The 19,915-nt window shown below is 42.4% G+C and overlaps 1 protein-coding gene across 1 annotated transcript in view; it reads right to left on the bottom strand.

The window, feature by feature from the left end:
• The window catches only part of LOC139371309 (kazrin-like), a 306,795-nt gene that overhangs the window by 200,093 nt on the left and 86,787 nt on the right, over positions 1 to 19,915 (bottom strand). Inside the window, 1 exon segment of the mRNA XM_071111626.1 lies at positions 6,010 to 6,167. Coding sequence (XP_070967727.1) covers positions 6,010 to 6,167 — 158 coding nt within the window.

Here is a 19,915-nt window from a genome sequence, read left to right as displayed (position 1 = left end):
TACTTCCTAACAGTGGCGTTGTTCCATGGATGCCAAGGGAAGCCAGGCTTCCCCCAAAAAAACATACCAAGAAAAAATACAAAAACATAGAAAATAATGTATTTTTCGTCTCTCTATGTTGCATATTTTCTTCAATTCAAAATAGGCTAAATGTATCTCAAGGGAGAAAGCATCCGAGCAAGCAAAACAGCACACCTCTGTCTCTGTATGTATAGGAGATCTATCTGATGCTGTCTGGTCCAAAAGAGTATGACATTGTTGCCGCCCGTAGCATTGAATGCAAGCGTTTGGCCTCCCTTGATAAAAACAAGTATAAAACAAGAGCCAATCAGTGTTGAGCTAAACTGAGTGACCTTAGCTGTGAATGGTTCTGGCGCACCAAAAATGTGTCAAGGGAAGAAGTCATTAATTGAAAAAACTTGAATTGTTGCATCTCGTTGGGTTGTTGTCCTTCGGCGACTAGCGAGCTAGCTAAAATTGAACCCTTTCCTAAATTAGCCATGGATAGAGATAGGGATTTGGGCTTGTGGTTTTAAAGGTGATTCTGATCCAACCATTAATTTATACATTGTGCCCCTGGTCTGAGAGGATGGAAGTTTTTTTTTAAAATTTTACCCCTTTTTCTCCCCAATTTCGTGGTATCCAATTGTTTCAGTAGCTACTGTCTTGTCTCATCGCTACAACTCCCGTACGGGCTCGGGAGAGACGAAGGTTGAAAGTCATGCTTCCTCCGATACACAACCCAACCAAGCCGCACTGCTTCTTAACACAGCGTCATCCAACCCGGAAGCCAGCCGCACCAATGTGTCGGAGGAAACACCGTGCACCTGGCGACCTGGTTAGCGCGCACTGCGCCCAGCCCACCACAGGAGTCGCTGGTGCGCGATGAGACAAGGATTTCCCTGCCGGCCAAACCCTCCCTAACCCGGACAACGCTAGGCCAATTGTGCGTCGCCCCACGGACCTCCCGGTCACGGCCGGTTACGACAGAGCCTGGGCGCGAACCCAGAGTCTCTGGTGGCGCAGCTGGTGCTGCAGTACAGCGCCACCCGGGAGGCTATATTTATGTTGTTGGGTCTATAACCATGAAGGGATACTATATAATGTTGTTGGGTCTGTAACCGTGAGGAGGGGATGATTTAATGTTGTTGGCTCTATAACCATGAAGGGATACTATATAATGTCGTTGGGTCTATAACCATGAGGGGATACTATATAATGTTGTTGGGTCTGTAACCATGAAGGAATACTATATAATGTTGTTGGGTCTATAACCATGAGGGGATACTATATAATGTTGTTGGGTCTATAACCATGAAGGGATACTATATAATGTTGTTGGCTCTATAACCATGAAGGGATACTATATAATGTTGTTGGGTCTATAACCATGAGGGGATACTATATAATGTTGTTGGGTCTATAACCATGAAGGGATACTATATAATGTTGTTGGGTCTGTAACCGTGAGGAGGGGATGATTTAATGTTGTTGGCTCTATAACCATGAGGATGGGATACTATATAATGTTGTTGGGTCTGTAACCGTGAGGAGGGGATGATTTAATGTTGTTGGCTATATAACCATGAGGGGAAACTATATAATGTTGTTGGGTCTGTAACCATTAGGAGGGAATACTATATAATGTTGTTGGGTCTATAACCATGAGGGGATACTATATAATGTTGTTGGGTCTGTAACCATTAGGAGGGGATACTATATAATGTTGTTGGGTCTATAACCATGAGGGGATGATTTAATGTTGTTGGCTCTATAACCATGAGGGGATACTATATAATGTTGTTGGGTCTGTAACCATGAGGGGATACTATATAATGTTGTTTGGTCTGTAACCATGAAGGGATACTATATAATGTTGTTGGGTCTGTAACCGTGAGGAGGGGATGATTTAATGTTGTTGGCTCTATAACCATGAGGGGATACTATATCATGTCGTTGGGTCTATAACCATGAGGGGATACTATATAATGTTGTTGGGTCTGTAACCATGAGGGGATACTATATAATGTTGTTGGCTCTATAAACATGAGGGGATACTATATAATGTTGTTGGCTCTATAAACATGAGGGGATACTATATAATGTTGTTGGGTCTGTAACCATTAGGAGGGGATACTATATAATGTTGTTGGGTCTATAACCATGAGGGGATACTATATAATGTTGTTGGCTCTATAAACATGAGGGGATACTATATAATGTTGTTGGGTCTGTAACCGTGAGGAGGGGATGATTTAATGTTGTTGGCTCTATAACCATGAGGGGATACTATATAATGTTGTTGGCTCTATAACCATGAGGGGATACTATATAATGTTGTTGGCTCTATAACCATGTTCGCTAGTGAAAGTTCAGTAATAAACTCATGTAGTTCCAGTTGATATTGCGAGGGTTGTTTTGTTTGCGCAATGCGATGTGTGCGTAGGTATATTGTCTATAAAAGTGGATCCTTGTGATTGTATTTTCCTTCCTTTGTAGACCACATAGGCCTAATAAAATGTCCAACGTCCTGCTGAATTTATCTGAACTAACATCTATCTGAACTTCTGTCGGTGTCTGTTTTGAAAGTGCTGAACGAAGGCCTGACTCGTCACAGCTCATTTGCTTGCACTTGCTTATACACTTATACTTAGAGCTAGGGACTTTTCTAACACTTTCAGAGGTCTCAAAACAATGAGTTTAATGTCGTATAGAAATGGTCTTATTTCTTTTTAAACAACCTTTATTAAGAGCTGTCATTTTATTGTGAGGAACTGCAGTTTCACCAGACATGTTTTCTGTTTTGTGCTCTGTTATGTGAGTGAACCAGCCCAGCCCGGTGGAGACACAATTTTCAGCAAAATCATTCTCAAGAGATCCCTGAAAAAAAATTATACTTGAAGATGAAGTCATACAATCAAAATCTTGATACCCAGGTGTGTGTAAGTGTCAATGATATAAGAATACACATTATGAATTTACCGAACATAAATGTAATAATTTTGGTGTATGGTTCAAAAGTCTAAACTCATGTTGTCGATGGTTATTATGAAGGAGAATGCGGTTCTTGTTGAGTTACACAAATCCACAAGGAGTCACTAGAAACCATATATATTTAAGCAAGGTCGCAATTGTAAATGAGAACTTGTTCTCAACTTGCCTACCTGGTTAAATAAAGGTGAAATAAATAAATAAATAAATAAATAAAATATCAGCTATGCTTTTAAAAGGCAGTAAATGAGCCTGAATGAACTGTTTCTCTGCCAGACAAGGCTCTGCTGATAGCCAGGTGTAGCAGTGGTAAAGATTCACTCCATGTGGTTTAAAGGAAAGCTCTGCTGTCAGGCCAGCTTTCTGCCGATCTATCATTCCAGTGTTTAATTGCTATATTGTAATTACTTCGCCACCATGGCCAATTTATTTCCTTAACTTACCTCATTTGCACTCACTGTATATAGACTTTTTGTTTTCTTTTGTTCTACTGTATTATTGACTGTATGTTTTGTTTATACTCTGTGTTGTTGTTGTATGTGTCGAATTGCTACGCTTTATCTTGGCCAGGTCGCAGTTGCAAATGAAAACTTGTTCTCAACTAGCTTACCTGGTTAAATAAAGGTGAAATAAAATAAATACATGAAAAATGTAGGCCCTAACATTTTGCGGGCACCATTTGTCGCCGTTATAGTGCAATTAATGTATTGTTTAGTGTTGTGTTGTGGCTTTGCTGGCATGCACCTCATAAAAATGTTTTGAGTTTTTCCCACCAAGATTGACATGCTAAACTAGCCACTGCTCCAGAGTTGCTTTTTTCTGTCTGCGGTTCTTTAAGGTTCCACGGGGTGCCAGAACAGCCCAGTCTGGCTCTGCCACAGAACCAATTAGGCTGAGGTCAGCTGTAGCCTGCTGCTGAAACACTGTCAGCTAGCTGGACTTTTGGTTCAGACTTACCCCGAGATTGACAGCTAACACAGAAGGAAGGAGAGAGAGGGGAGATGGGGGGGAGATAGAGGTGGGGAGAGACTGATTTAATATTTCACCTGAGTGCTTACTGCTGCTCTACTGTTTGGACGGACGGACGGACGGACGGACGGACAGGCAGACAGGCAGGCACTGCTCCTGTGTAGGCATCATAGAAATAGTCTCATTTTTTTCTCACCTTTTATTTTGGGAGGTTCTCTGGGCAAAGTCATACACTATGGATATAAGGCTGTAATTACTGTGATCGTGTAGTCTGATCAAACAGAGCATTGTGCAGCACAGTTCAGAAAGTGCTCATACCCATAGGAAATCAGGGAATGTAGAAGAGAGACACACCCAGTGAGACAGACTGATGTGTAAGCTTAGCCTACCACTACACACTGTCCTGTAAGGAATCTCCTGGAGAGGATACAAGACTCATCGCTATGGCAGCAAGCAGCTGTCAGTCGAAGAGGGGCAGCCTATACTGTAGCTACTCTACTGTGACAGGGCAGAAAAGGGCCTCATGGAGAGGCTCAGGTGACAGGACAGACCCACAAGGGAAGAGAGGGGTGCAGGTAAAGTTAATGGGTCTACTGGACACAGAGCCATGGCAACAGGTAGATACTTAGTCAACTTGGCAGTTACAGGATGATTCAGTTAACATTAAACTACAACCAACTTTTAGAAGTACAACTTCTCACAGAGATAATCAGCAGTCCATTCATGGCAGAGGCTACTGCTCATCCATCACCCTACAGTGTTCTATTGTTGAGCTGCAGAAAAACTGACTCCGGGCTAACTATCTTTCACTCCGGCTTGCATACAAATGGGCTGAGGAGAAGGCAATGGCCTTTTGCTGAATTACATTCTCTTTAATCAATGACACCGCAGCGTCTCAGGAAAATATCTTAGGGACAATGGCGAGGGGACTCTATATCCATCAAGTGTGTGATGTGACTAAAGGATGAGCCAAATGCATCACTATGTCAAGTCTCGGGGAACATCCATCAAAACAAGAAAGGGAACAAGGTGATAAAGGGGGAAATAAAAAGTGTAAAGAGGAATTATCAAACGATCCAAGGCAAACCGGAGGATTCAAGCAGATCGTTTTATTACTTCTCCCTACAGCCAGACGGATTCTTTCTACAGAAATTCATCACATATTATACATAAAGAGTCCCCTCGGATGAAGAAAGGACATCATTATGTTCAGGAAAGAAGTCTTTAGAAAAGACAATGGAAGGCATTGTGATTGAAGCAAGCATTTTATTTCCAAACATCCGGAGGATTGAGAGAGATACAAACAATCTATTGCTTTATCACAGAGTTAGGGCCAGATTGTGTTGCCAGATTGGAGACAATGATGTTGGGGCCTTGGTTTATGCATACTGTAATTAGTGAGCGAGCCGCGGCAGAGCCAGTCACATTATGGTCATATCTGCAGTGCTGATGTTGTCACTAATGATTTTGAACAGCTCAATTTGATCAGGAGCTTCAAAGAGACTGAGAGACCAATGCATTATTTATGCTCCTCTTCGAACGAGGTGGCATTCAATTATTCAAATGTCGACATTTGGGGACTATTCCGTTTTGTTGGACTTTTGCCTCTCCCAGGTCCTGCATAGAGTCAGTAAGCTCATAGCTACCCTGTCAGTGTCTGTTCCCCGGGAGAAGCTGCATCATCTCCAGGGAAAGGAAACACAAAGTGAAAGAGTAGAACAAAAGCCCTAGGACTAAAATAAATATTAGTTTGCTTGCTTGCTTGGAGGGAAATGGTCTAGCATAGTATCAGTTGAAATACTTTTTAATGAGATTGGAGTGAATTAACTATTAATACTCTAAGTCAAGTCTAAACAGCCCAAGTATGAGTCATCATAACATTAATGCCCTGAATTGCTGTGAAAACATTCCTTCCTCCCCACATGATTTCAGCAGACTCATACAGCAAAGAGGCTTGTTTGCCCTTTTGATTCTTGACCTGGTTTTAAAGGTGGTGAATGATCAGCGGTTAGAGGTTAGAGGTTAGAGGTTAGACGTCAGGGGTTGTACCTGTGCGTCCAACAGTAGGTGCCTCATCAGGGCCATGGAATCCTTCAAGGTGTCTCTCTCTTCAGGCATGAAGGCCTCGTCCTCCCGGGACAGAGTGCCGGGCCTGGTCATCATGAAGTGGGCTATCTGGTCATTCAGACTGTTCAGAGACTGGACCGCTAGGAGAGAGAGATGGAGCGAAAGAGAGGGAAATAGAGAGAGAGGAGAGGGAGGTAAAGAAAAGAGAGAAACAAAAAACTCAGGTTCATGCATATTCAATTTGACTCACACCAGTGTTGTGTTTTAGACCACTTAAACTGAGACCGATTCAAGACCAAGACCGGAGTAAGTCAAGTCCGAGTCAAGACCAAGACGGGGAGGAGGACAAGGGGTCTGACACCGAGTTAAGATCGAGACCAGAAAAATGTGAGTCCAATTCAAGACCACGTTTGATATTTATTTAACCAGGTAAGCTAGTTGAGAACAAGTTCTCATTTATAACTGCGACCTGGCCAAGATAAAGCAAAGCAGTGCGACACAAACAACAACACAGAGTTACACATGGAATAAACAAGCGTACAGTCAATAACACAATAGAAAAAAAAGTCTATTACAGTGTGTGCAAATGGCGTGAGGAGGTAGACATTTTGTTAAATCACCACCATAATAAGAGTTCAAAATAACCAGTATTTCTGTGTTCATGGAACAGTATTGCTTCCGTCCCTCTCCTTGCCCCGAACCAGGGACCCTCTGCACATATTGACAACAGTCACCCTCGAAGCACCGCTACCCATCGCGCCACAAAAGCCGCAGCCCTTGCAGAGCAAGGGAAACAACTACTTCAAGGTCTCAGAGCTAGTGATGTCACCAATTAATTATTAGCTCGCACCCCGCTAACTAGCTAGCAATTTCACACCATTCACATTCATATTTCAGAACAATATAGATTCTTTAGACATTGAAAATAGTGAAAAAATGCATGCTGAGGGAAAATAGAGCCACTCTAAAATTATTACTAACCCAAACACAGTGGGGGACAATGGGCCTTTTACGCCTTCAGAGAAGGGCTAAGGATTTATAAATTAATGATTTTAATAATAATGATAATGATATGATTATTTTCAATGATGTTCTGATTTAATCTTGTCAGTTTTTGTTGATAAGGAAAGGGTTAACAATTTGCTGGTCTCTGGGGAGATAAATCTAGCTAGCTAAATCAGCCATTGGGTAGGCCTTCAGAAGCTAGATAAAGGCATATTCCATTCACCCAATCACATTTTGATTTAATGGGTGGGACCGTTTTTACAAAAACTTATGGAATATTCTTCCTTCTTGAAGGCCAACAGGTCACTGCCCAATATGGAGCAGTAGCTTTCCCACGGTCTAGCTAGCTAGCTTTGTTGTCGGCTAGTTTGCAGTGGCTGCAGCAGGTGTTATCAAAGAGGATGTTGCTGCTAATTTGTTAGCTTTTCCCTTTTCAAGAATAAGTTTCAACAAGAAGTTCAGTTTCAAACGATCATCATCTGGTAAGTGGAACTGTGTTTTTTATTGCAGCGCGTTTGCTCTTGTTAGCCATTTCTTTGAAAATAACTTACATGTATGGAACCACACGGGCCAGCCATCATTCGATCTGAACCGTGCGTTTACAGGCAGTTGCAAAAGTGTGACTTTAGATCATTAGAACGCATTCTCTAAAAGCCACAAAATACACCCGAATGGATTTCTGCAAATATGTAGACACCACGGAGTCCTCTTACATTTGGAAACTTTACTGTCCTATTGATCAAACAACCATGAAAAGATAGGCTTTCTCACCCTCAGATATGTACATAAATAAGATTAACAACTAAAGCTATCCAGAGCAAGATGAGCTCCAATCAAACAAAGGAACATTAGAAAAACCCTCTCAAACTCGTTCACTAGTTGGTCGTCAAAATTGATAACGGGGAATTGTAGGCTCCTCATCCTTCTGCAGTTTACCTGCCAATGCATGCTTATCCCAACCAAGCACCCAAGCCAATTGGCTGAAGTAGGCTAGCTTGCTACTTCCAGACACAAGTGAGAGAACACCTCACTCTGACCATTTTACTCGCAGTATCAGAGCTGGGTAGGCTTTTTACATGTAATCTATCAATCAAATGTATTTATAATGCCCTACTTACATCAGCTGATGTCACAAAGTGCTGTACAGAAACCCAGCCTAAAACCCCAAACAGCAAGCAATCCAGGTGTAGAAGCATGGTGGCTAGGAAAAACTCCCTAGAAATGCCAGAACCTAGGAAGAAACCTAGAGAGGAACCAGGCTATGAGGAGTGGCCAGTTTTCTTCTGGCTGTGGCGGGTGGAGATTATAACAGAACATGGCCAAGATGTTCAAATGTTCATAGATGACCAGCAGGGTCAAATAATAATCTAGACTAACTAGTACTTTTTTGTCCATGTTTACTTACACCAGTCATATTAGCAGGTGTTGGTCATTCCTAAATTCATCAGTTGTTCTGTGAATTTGTGAATGCAAGAGAAATGCTAACTGAATAACAGTCGTTCAAGTTCTTGCTAGCTAACCAAATGACACCTGCAACTCTAGCTGTCTATAGCCACCGAAAAATGATATGAGGGGAAAAAGTCAGTCACTCAACCACTCCTCCAATGGCATAACATGAGATCCTTCTGGCAGCTAGCTAGCTAACATTAGGCTCTGTGTTTTTAGCTTGCTACATAAGTAGATATGATAGCCTATTAGCCACATTATGACTGACCTGGGATCATTGCCCTTGATAGTTTGATTGTTTTCCCAGCCTTAATTACATTCATCCATTTTTGCCCAGAATATTGAGTCATTGAAACTGAAACAGTGCATCCCAATGGAGGCAGCAAGCGATGTACCAGGCCTGCTGGGATTTACAACCTGATAACAATATTTTTTGGACCACCAAGAAATGTTTTGGTGAATTATATTAGTAAAGCATTGAACTACCATCATTTTGCTGGACCCCAGGAAGAGTAGCTGCTGCTTTGGCAGGAACTAATGGGGATCCATAATAAACCCCAGGAAGAGTAGCTGCTGCTTTGGCAGGAACTAATGGGGATCCATAATAAACCCCAGGAAGAGTAGCTGCTGCTTTGGCAGGAACTAATGGGGATCCATAATAAACCCCAGGAAGAGTAGCTGCTGCCTTGGCAGGAACTAATGGGGATCCATAATAAACCCCAGGAAGAGTAGCTGCTGCTTTGGCAGGAACTAATGGGGATCCATAATAAACCCCAGGAAGAGTAGCTGCTGCTTTGGCAGGAACTAATGGGGATCCATAATAAACCCCAGGAAGAGTAGCTGCTGCTTTGGCAGGAACTAATGGGGATCCATAATAAACCCCAGGAAGAGTAGCTGCTGCTTTGGCAGGAACTAATGGGGATCCATAATAAACCCCAGGAAGAGTAGCTGCTGCTTTGGCAGGAACTAATGGGGATCCATAATAAACCCCAGGAAGAGTAGCTGCTGCTTTGGCAGGAACTAATGGGGATCCATAATAAACCCCAGGAAGAGTAGCTGCTGCTTTGGCAGGAACTAATGGGGATCCATAATAAACCCCAGGAAGAGTAGCTGCTGCCTTGGCAGGAACTAATGGGGATCCATAATAAACCCCAGGAAGAGTAGCTGCTGCTTTGGCAGGAACTAATGGGGATCCATAATAAACCCCAGGAAGAGTAGCTGCTGCTTTGGCAGGAACTAATGGGGATCCATAATAAACCCCAGGAAGAGTAGCTGCTGCTTTGGCAGGAACTAATGGGGATCCATAATAAACCCCAGGAAGAGTAGCTGCTGCTTTGGCAGGAACTAATGGGGATCCATAATAAACCCCAGGAAGAGTAGCTGCTGCTTTGGCAGGAACTAATGGGGATCCATAATAAACCCCAGGAAGAGTAGCTGCTGCTTTGGCAGGAACTAATGGGGATCCATAATAAACCCCAGGAAGAGTAGCTGCTGCTTTGGCAGGAACTAATGGGGATCCATAATAAACCCCAGGAAGAGTAGCTGCTGCCTTGGCAGGAACTAATGGGGATCCATAATAAACCCCAGGAAGAGTAGCTGCTGCTTTGGCAGGAACTAATGGGGATCCATAATAAACCCCAGGAAGAGTAGCTGCTGCCTTGGCAGGAACTAATGGGGATCCATAATAAATACCAATACAAACAGCATCCATATTTTCTGCCAACAATGCCTTAGTGTTGGAAAGTGCAGTCAAATGGAAAGTTGAGGCAAATATAACCTATTTTTAAAACCTCTTATTATGTTGGTTTTGTAGCATAAACTGGGATTTATTTTTATTTTTGACTGATATTATGATTTTCTGTTTGTTTCATATCTGCAAAGTTCCACTTTAAGCTTTAGGTCACCGGTTACTTTGTGTGCTAAAGGTGAATTTTTTTTCTTCTATGGGAAGTAATTGTTGTACATTTCGATAGGGAAATGCTTAATGGTTGTGTTTTTGTGTTCTTATGATTTTATGGACTGCTTATCCTTCAACATCATGCTGTGTGTGACTGCTGTCTTTCCATCGGCCCTATGCAGTGCTGTAGTTTTGCATGTAGTGGCTATATTCAAATTTGGCAAAAAAAAATCCTAAATCAGCCCTCCCAGCGAAGGAAATGCACCCTGTGTAAAAATCCTATGTTTTCTATTGTTTTTTTTAATGAGATTTCCTATGTTTTTCAGATTTTCACTTTTAAAATCACACTTTTTTTAAAATAGAAAAAAATGCAAAAATGTGATGGCCTAAGTCCGTTATGGATTGGGTGGGCCTGTCAGGACCTGGCTCCCTAGTGGGTGGTCCTGTCAGGACCTGGCTCCCCAGTGGGTGGGCCTGTCAGAACCTGGCTCCCCAGTGGGTGGGCCTGTCAAGACCTGGCTCCCCAGTGGGTGGGTCTCTGTAAACCCAGGTCCATCCATGTCTACGCTTCTGATGCAAACAGCTCATGATGACAATTGTGCTTCACAAATAGCCTACTAACCAACAGTTCAGACTTAACTTTTTCAATACCTGGTTTGCATACCCATTGTTGCCTTAGTTAGCATGGTAAATATCATAAGTTAAAATGTCTTTCCTACCTTACCGGCTACTGATGTCATTCTATGAGCTGCTCCATCCCAAAACTATTTGAGAGCTGCACACTCTGGCTGCCTGGAGATGATATTCCTCTGACATTAGGCTTTGTGTGTGAATATAATTCACCTGCATTGCGATTGTGTAGGCTACTTTGTGCATGATTTTGTCTATTGTACTACATCATTGATAAGTTGTATACTTCCACTACACTACTTTGATACACATCAGTAGGGATTAAGAAGTGAGTGTACGCAATGCCATCTGAAAAAAAATGGGTGTATGGCTTATACCTGCGTATACACCACCACTACACCACTGGCCCTTTGTGTTTTATAAAAAGTGCTCTCATACATGAGTGCTTTAGTATTACAGCTGTCCTTTCAGAATCACCAACCTGTCACACACTGAAGGCTTATAGGTTTGCCACAGCACAAACATGTCTACAATAGATTTAAAGGCTGTTAAGATATTGTATTAATGTTTCTAGAAAGGAGTATATATTTGGCCCGGCGAAGCGGTTTTATGCACTGACTGAATGAAAGCTGATAGTTATGAGTTTTTTACCCTGCTGGTCTCGGCTAGTCTCGATAAGAAATTAGGAGTCCTCACTGTCTGAGACCGAGTCAAGACCAAGTACAAACGTATCAGACACAGAGACAAGACTGAGACACTCAATATGTGACCCGTTTCAGGAAACTAGGCATATGTCGTGGGTCACTACTTCACAGGAGAGACGTTTGAACGTAAACTTTTTTTTAAATCAAAATGCGTTTTTTTGGCAGAAATCCCTTCTCGAACATGTGAACTTTCATGTGCTTTAATAACAAATGTGTATGCCATCTGTAAATACAAATACAATTGTTAATTTACGAGCCAGGTTGGTTTAGCCACAGAAAAAGTAAGCAACCTTCCTGCTAGCCATGATTGGCTGAGATAATGAGTGGGCTGGACATGCTGAGAGATGAGTTTGGATTGGTCTGCCATACAGCACTCTTCTGTCTATTTGAGCTGGTCAGTATTTGTAGGTAATCCTGTTTAACGCGTCTTTTTTAAATGTATCGCCTAGTAAAACTGCATAAGTGTTGCTCTCCACTTTTTGTCTCCGGTTTACATCGTCAAACTAAGGGAAACCATGGCATCCGTGACAGGAGACGCGTCCATCTATGATTTATAAGGATAAGATAGTCTACATAGCTACATTTTCAGATAATACACGTGTCATAACTCTCCTGTGACGATCTGAAGGATCAGGTTACAGTGGGTCCGCTCTACAGCGTGCTCTCTCTCATAGAGTGGGAGAGCGGCTGCCCCTCTGCTCTGTAGTGTTCGAGATTGGAATGTAAATTGTGGAACACAGAGAAACCCTTGGACATCATTTGAATAATTAAACAATATTTATATTGTTGAGAATGTGGGAGTGGTCCGTGGACACTTAAGGGACAGTCATGACTAGTGTGCTTCATTTGGTGATCTCATGAAGGACAGGAAACCCACATTACTGTATCTCTGTTTGTGTACACTTTTAAATGATCAGATTTACATCCAGATGATGGATAAAATGAATGAGTAAATATTAAACTATTTGTGAAAAGATTAAATGAGAGTATGGATTTTCATATTAAGTTTAACTAGTCAGTGGCCACACCCCCATGAGCCCAGACATCACCCCTTCTTCCACAGAGTATAAAACCCACCTCCTACAAAATGACCATTTAGTCAGAGAATGCCGGGACGGAGTTGTCATGTTGGAATGGCTACAATTCTATAGACCATTAGACCAGAAAATATGGAGCTGACACCACATGTTGAAGTGGTTCAGAACTACAACTCTATTGGCCACGGAGACCAGACAGAGTGTAGAGTTGGCTACACGGCTGGAAATGGTTCAACTCTGAGACTATCAATCACTACAGAATAAGAGCAAATCCTAGATGTAGAATTACTAGTCTGCAGCTGGAAATGACGTAAGTCTAGTGCGAGAATACCAAAAACCGCGGAAGCATCTATTCTATGCAACAGACACTATCCAGAGCCGCTGAGAAAGCGACAACTAGAAAAGACATTGTGACTTCTGGGGAAGTTAACCAGAGACTCTCTGATGAACTGATTCTCCTTCAGACGGACCGGTGATTCCGACATACGGGCGTAAATATATACATTGCAATTATTCTCAAATGAGCGGCCGTTCGTGTGCAAAGGATTAGCATTTCAATGAATATAATTATCTACCGCTCTTTCTCTGCCCCTTGTCTACCAAGCCGTCATACCTGGTTTAGCCCACTAGGGACTTATCAATGCATTGTGTTAGTAACCAATATCTACTGTTTGTTTATGTATTTCTGTGATTATTTAGTTAGTTAGTAAATAAATAATGAATCCAATTTGTGTATTGCTGATTCATCATTTAGGCTAGGGTTTGTGCAGATATTAAAGGGTTTGCAACATTCAGTAATGAGAACTGATGAGCTAATAATGATACATTAAGATAAGATATGAAAATATCTGAAGAGTCGATTCGGGAAATAGACCCTATAAACATTTTCCCATGGTTCCCCTACTTCCTAATTAAAGTTTACATGATTAGTTCAATCACGTAATAATAATTACACATAGAGAATTGATTTATTAAAATAACAATCTTCACATTTAATGATAGTCCAGACACGACACACGTTTCTAATTTTGACAGAAAGTGGTTACATTTCAAGTTAAAGTGTACTGTTAGCTAGCTAACGTTAGCTGGCTGGCTGGCTTGCTACCTAACGTTATGTGTATGACCTTATTATTCTTATCTCAGAGCCATTTGCTTGGCTAGTTATAGCCTAATGTTAGCTAGCTAACATTGAACCTGGTTCATGCAGGGTAGTAAAGTCATGATTGGGATTATGGTTAATTGTTTAGCTAGCTAGCTACATGTCTTAACAAAGACTCCACTATGCAAGTAACCATTTCGGGTGCGTTTGTAAATTCAGTCTGGCCATCTACTCTGATTTCAGAGCAATCTCGTCTGAGTGTGCCAGAGCACCCATTGAATATAGCCGGTGTCAGTAAACATCGGCAAAAAATTGTTGTCTCCAACGCTCTGGGTAACCAGCTCTGCTAGGGCGAGTAAAATGGTCAGAGTTTGGGTGGGTCTAAAGCTTAAGAGGGTGTGAATGATGTTGAACAGGTGTAGACAAAATAAGAGCTCTCCAGTAGATACCAAAACATTCAAAGGCCATTTTATCAAAATAGAGGTTACAAGTTTATCAACTTTCAAAGCAGAATTACTTTCCCACTGTTCCGTTTATCCAATGTAAAAAAACACAATTTCAAATTTTGCTACATAATACCAAATCAAGGTGGTCGGTCACATATACCGAGACTGGTTTTGAGTGCTACAACACTGTTTCACACACACAAAGACATGCACACACACAGAGGGAAATAACCACACACATTGTTGTGGACGGAATCACAGAGTCTCCATATGAGACCTGGACAAAGTCTGAGGACTAAGTGAGGGAAATGACCACTGAGAAACTGAAGATGGACCAGGAAGATTGAGATGGAGCGTGCCCAGAGGACTGGAAACCCACCACTGGCCCAGGTGACAGGACCGATAGTGATCAAGCTCCTGAGGTTCAAGGACAAGGTAGCTGTTCTGGAAAGAGCCAAGAACTTGAGAGGGACTTACTTCCTCAATGAGGACTATTTGGAAGCATGTGTGCGCCAGAAGAGGAAATAACTTATCCCAGCCATAAAAACTGCCAGGACATTGCTAACATCCGCTATGACAGGCTCATTGTCCACCCTCCCCCCAAAAGCCTGTGGGTTCATAGTTTCAACCCCGCGGGACATACACACTTATACAGATCAACTGATTGATGGACTGCTAAATAGTGTTTTTTCTCGCTTTGTTACTTTTCCATATTATGTCTCTCTCTAATAAGCTATCCAGGAAAGGGCAAACAATTGCTCATATTAATACACCGAGTATACTAAACATTAGGAACATCTTCCTGAAATTGAGTTGCCAAGTGCTAACAGTCAGTATCTACATAATGTGTGTGTGAAATGCTTGAGAGTGTATGTGATGTAAACCAATACTTTTTCAGGGACCTGAATATTGACTAGTTTTCATCAAGCTGTCCGCTCAAGAGGAAGCTTCTCACTGTAACCAGTGCCTGTAATCTGGTTCAGGATATTAATCATCCTACCAGGTTGTTTACAAACATTACAGGAACTACATCATCCACATTGATCACATTTATACTGATACTGTAAAACCACTTGAGAGCCCAAATATCGGTAAGTGAACAGCAAACCTGGTTTAAAAAAGAAATAAAGCAAATCTTCACAGCACAACGCCTCTCCCCCATGTGACCTACTTTTTGTGTTTATTCACTGACATGTATGTGTAACTGATAGATGCACGCATGCACATGTTCATGTTCTTTTAAATATGAGACCCAATTCAGGACACTAGGCGTATGTCGCAAGTCACGACTTCACAGGAGAGCCTTTTGAATGTAAAAAAAAAATGTTTAATCAAAATTTCCTAACATGTTTTGAAATCAGCGGAACACAATGGGCCAAACAAGCTGTACGAACTAAATGGAAACACAGGGTGTCTTATAAAAGGGGTTGCAGTCTGCCGTGAAGCTTTCATCCATGTATACAGGTAAGAATCTAGCTACACATTTAGATATTATACGTTTCTAACTTTGTCAGAAAGTTGTTTTCATTGCAAGCTAAATCTTGCTGTTAGCTAGCCAGCTGGAGTTCGATGACTGGTTTGCTAACTAACAATGAAGTTAACGTTAGTTGGTTAACTTCAGTTTGCCATGACAATCGGTTTGTATTGCTAGTAATGTTACTGTGTGCATTGGGATTATAGTTCATTTAGCTATTTAGTTAATGTGACATGTCTAAACAAAAGTTCCCAAGTTAAAGCTTGCTGTTAGATAGCTAACGTTAGCTGAGGTTAGGTGGTTGGCTTGCTAGCTAACATTAACTTATGTGTATGAAGTGTGTGTAATGTTTTCTCAATGCCATTTCGCATTGCTAGTTATAGCCTAATGTTAGCTAGCTAACATTTAACTTACTGGTTAACTTTAGCTAGCTATGACAATCAGTTTGTATTGCTAGATAAAGCTTTCTGTAGGCTAGCCAGCTAACGTTACATAATTTCTTGTGTTACTTTTTTATTTTATTTTTGTACTTTAGTTTATTTAGTAAATATTTTCTTAACTTTATTTATTGAACTTCATTGTTGGTGAAGGACTTGTAAGTAAGCATTTCACGTTATATTCTGTTGTATTCAGCGCATGTGACAAATAACATTTTATTTGAATAAGATTCTGCCTTTCCATCCATTGCCATGGTGACCTGTCAGCTGAACTAATTTGCCTCACACTGGCTTTGCTTTCGCATCTCCCCCTGTGAGCCTCCTTGTCCATGCTGATCTCTCCCATGTGCATTCTGAGTGCTGAGCTCTAATCCCTGTCATCCCCATGGCTACAGCACTGCTCTCTCCTGGCTGAGCTCTAAACCCTGTCATCCCCATGGCTACCACACTGCTCTCTCCTGGCTGAGCTCTAAACCCTGTCATCCCCATGGCTACAGCACTGCTCTCTCCTGGCTGAGCTCTAAACCCTGTCATCCCCATGGCTACCACACTGCTCTCTCCTGGCTGAGCTCTAATCCCTGTCATCCCCATGGCTACCACACTGCTCTGTCCTGGCTGAGCTCTAAACCCTGTCATCCCCATAGCCACACCTACAGCACTGTTCCTCCCTGGCTGAACGCCATACCCTGTCATCTCCATGGCCACACCTACAGCACTGTTCCTCCCTGGCTGAGCGCCATACCCTGTCATCCCCATGGCCACACCTACAGCACTGTTCCTCCCTGGCTGAGCGCCATACCCTGTCATCCCCATGGCCACAGCTATAGTACTGTTCCTCCCTGTCTGAGCGCCATACCCTGTCATCCCCATGGCCACAGCTATAGTACTGTTCCTCCCTGGCTGAGCGCCATACCCTGTCATCCCCATGGCCACAGCTATAGTACTGTTCCTCCCTGGCTGAGCGCCATACCCTGTCATCCCCATGGCCACAGCTACAGTACTGTTCCTCCCTGGCTGAGCGCCATACCCTGTCATCCCCATGGCCACAGCTATAGTACTGTTCCTCCCTGGCTGAGCGCCATACCCTGTCATCCCCATGGCCACAGCTATAGTACTGTTCCTCCCTGGCTGAGCGCCATACCCTGTCATCCCCATGGCCACAGCTATAGTACTGTTCCTCCCTGGCTGAGCGCCATACCCTGTCATCCCCATGGCCACAGCTATAGTACTGTTCCTCCCTGGCTGAGCGCCATACCCTATCATCCCCATGGCCACAGCTATAGTACTGTTCCTTCCTGGCTGAGCGCCATACCCTGTCATCCCCATGGCCACAGCTACAGTACTGTTCCTCCCTGGCTGAGCGCCATACCCTGTCATCCCCATGGCCACAGCTATAGTACTGTTCCTCCCTGGCTGAGCGCCATACCCTGTCATCCCCATGGCCACAGCTACAGTGCTGTTCCTCCCTGGTTGAGCTCTAATCCATCCCAAATCTCACTCCAGCCCATTTGATGCATTTGTTCATGCTGTAAACTCTGGCAATCATGCAACCCTTTGTTTTTCAGCCACGGGAGTCGATGCAACAATAAATGCAGTACTTTTAAAACAAACACACTATGCTTACTTCATAAATACCTTACTGTGGAAACTGTAAATGTACTGTATAACGGATAATGACTGTCTTCACTTCAATAGGTGGCTGTGCAAACCAAACAGGCTACAGTACAGATGCCATATCGGAATTTGAGCCAGTTTCACACAACAGGAAAATATTCCTGCAGCAACAGGAAATGTGAATTGTTATGTGGATTATAATTAATATACATTTTTCGTTAGGGTAAATCAAGTCTAACATTTTTAAGTGGAACTTACAAACTTTAGAAGCCTTTTAAAACCTTGAATACACACGTTTGCATGTTCTGCTGTGATCAAATTGATCAAATTAAGACGGCATCTGTAGCTGTCTAGGGGTAGATGTTGTGCTTGGCTAAGCCGCAAGGTCAGGTCAGCTCATCAGACATGAGAGCAGATGACCTTTGACTCAGGGTGGCCACAGGAGGTGAAAAGGAGAGGGTGACCTGCATAGTTGGTTGAGAGGTCAGCATAGGGTAGTGGAACGCTGGTCACATGTGACGTCATCCCCGATGGCAACCAAGGTCAGTCCATCAACAAATTGATGAAAGATTTATGTTCCCACCTTCCAGTTTTCCATTAAACTGCAACAGCATCACACAGCCAGAGACATGTTTATGAGCACACAGCACTGCAGGCGGGCAGAGGCACACATCAAATCAGAGGCAGGAAAAAATAAAATGTTTATGACAGCGGTTGACAAATGGATTGTAATTTCACATTCAACATTGACGAGGTTTACCTCTCTCTGCCTGAAAGATGGGCGGGCAGACACGCTACAGTGTAATGAAACGCTGCTGTTGAAAATGACATTCTGTCAGACGTGGAGAACAGAACAGACACACCTTCAGCTGTACTTTCAATTTCATTTCAATGCAATCTGTCACCGAGAGAGAAAGAGCTCAGCTCAACGGAGAAACCAAGTGGCTTTTTCTGAAAGCAATTCAATAACAATACTACTTCAATATGGCAAAATATTAGAGTGAAAATGCTCACAGGGTTCCACTATTTACATAAAGTTTCAGGATAAAGTAGGCTATATACAAAACCATATTAGAATAATACAACGTCACTTCTAGACATATAAGGCATGTGACTCTTCCTATTAGTGTAGCTCCAGGGAATGGGTACAACTCCAGTCCTTAGGGGCTACAGGGTCTGCTGGTTTTTATTCTAGCCTTTTGATAAATTACTGTTTATATCTGGGAAAACATACAGTATGTACACTCTCTGGGCAATCACTAACATGAATTGATGAAGTAAGTTACCCGTAGAAATGAAAACATGCATCAGTGCAGCCCTCAAATGACTGGAGAGGTATTCTACTGCACACGCTCCTAGCTTCACATTGTCACGGACGTCTTCCTGGAAATGACCAGACCAAGGTGCAGCGTGGTGAGCGTACATTTTCCTTTATTTATATAAATGTCGCCAACAAAACAAAGAAACGACAGTGAAGCTTAACTTAGGCAATAGTGCCACTAACAAAGATAACAACTACCCACAAATGCAAAATGAAAAAAAGGCTGCCTACGTATGATTCCCAATCAGAGACAACGATAGACAGCTGCCTCTGATTCAGAACCACACCCGGCCAAACACAAAGAAATAGAAAAGAAATAAAGAAACTAAAGTGCCCACCCTAGTCACACCCTGGCCTACCCCAAAATAGAGAATAAAAGCCTCTCTATGGCCAGAGTGTGACACACATCTAATCATATTCACACAGCAAGTGCAAAGCAGAAAAGCCATTAGCATGGACATTAATACACACACCCTTATTCTACAGCGAGTAAAATAGTAGAGAAAATGTCAGCGGTGGTTTTCAGATCAATGATTGTATACAATACCTAACCTAAGTATTCAAATCACCTGGAGAGCTGACCATGTGTCAACCCAAGCTTTCGATTAGCATAACTGAGAGAAATTATAGCAATGCTCTTTCTCAGTAAGCGCCACATGACATATTTCATTGTAAATATAGGGACATTTCTAGTCCCTTCAGTATTTGCACAAACATAAACCTGGAAAGTCAAATGCATTTGATGTATTTCGGATAGTCCTCGGAACAAGGGCTCTAA

The sequence above is a fragment of the Oncorhynchus clarkii genome, chromosome 17 (assembly GCF_045791955.1).
Source record: "Oncorhynchus clarkii lewisi isolate Uvic-CL-2024 chromosome 17, UVic_Ocla_1.0, whole genome shotgun sequence".
Taxonomy (NCBI): Eukaryota; Metazoa; Chordata; class Actinopteri; order Salmoniformes; family Salmonidae; genus Oncorhynchus; species Oncorhynchus clarkii.
Note: the sequence above shows the minus strand (reverse complement) of the source record. Positions and strands in the feature narration are given on the sequence as shown.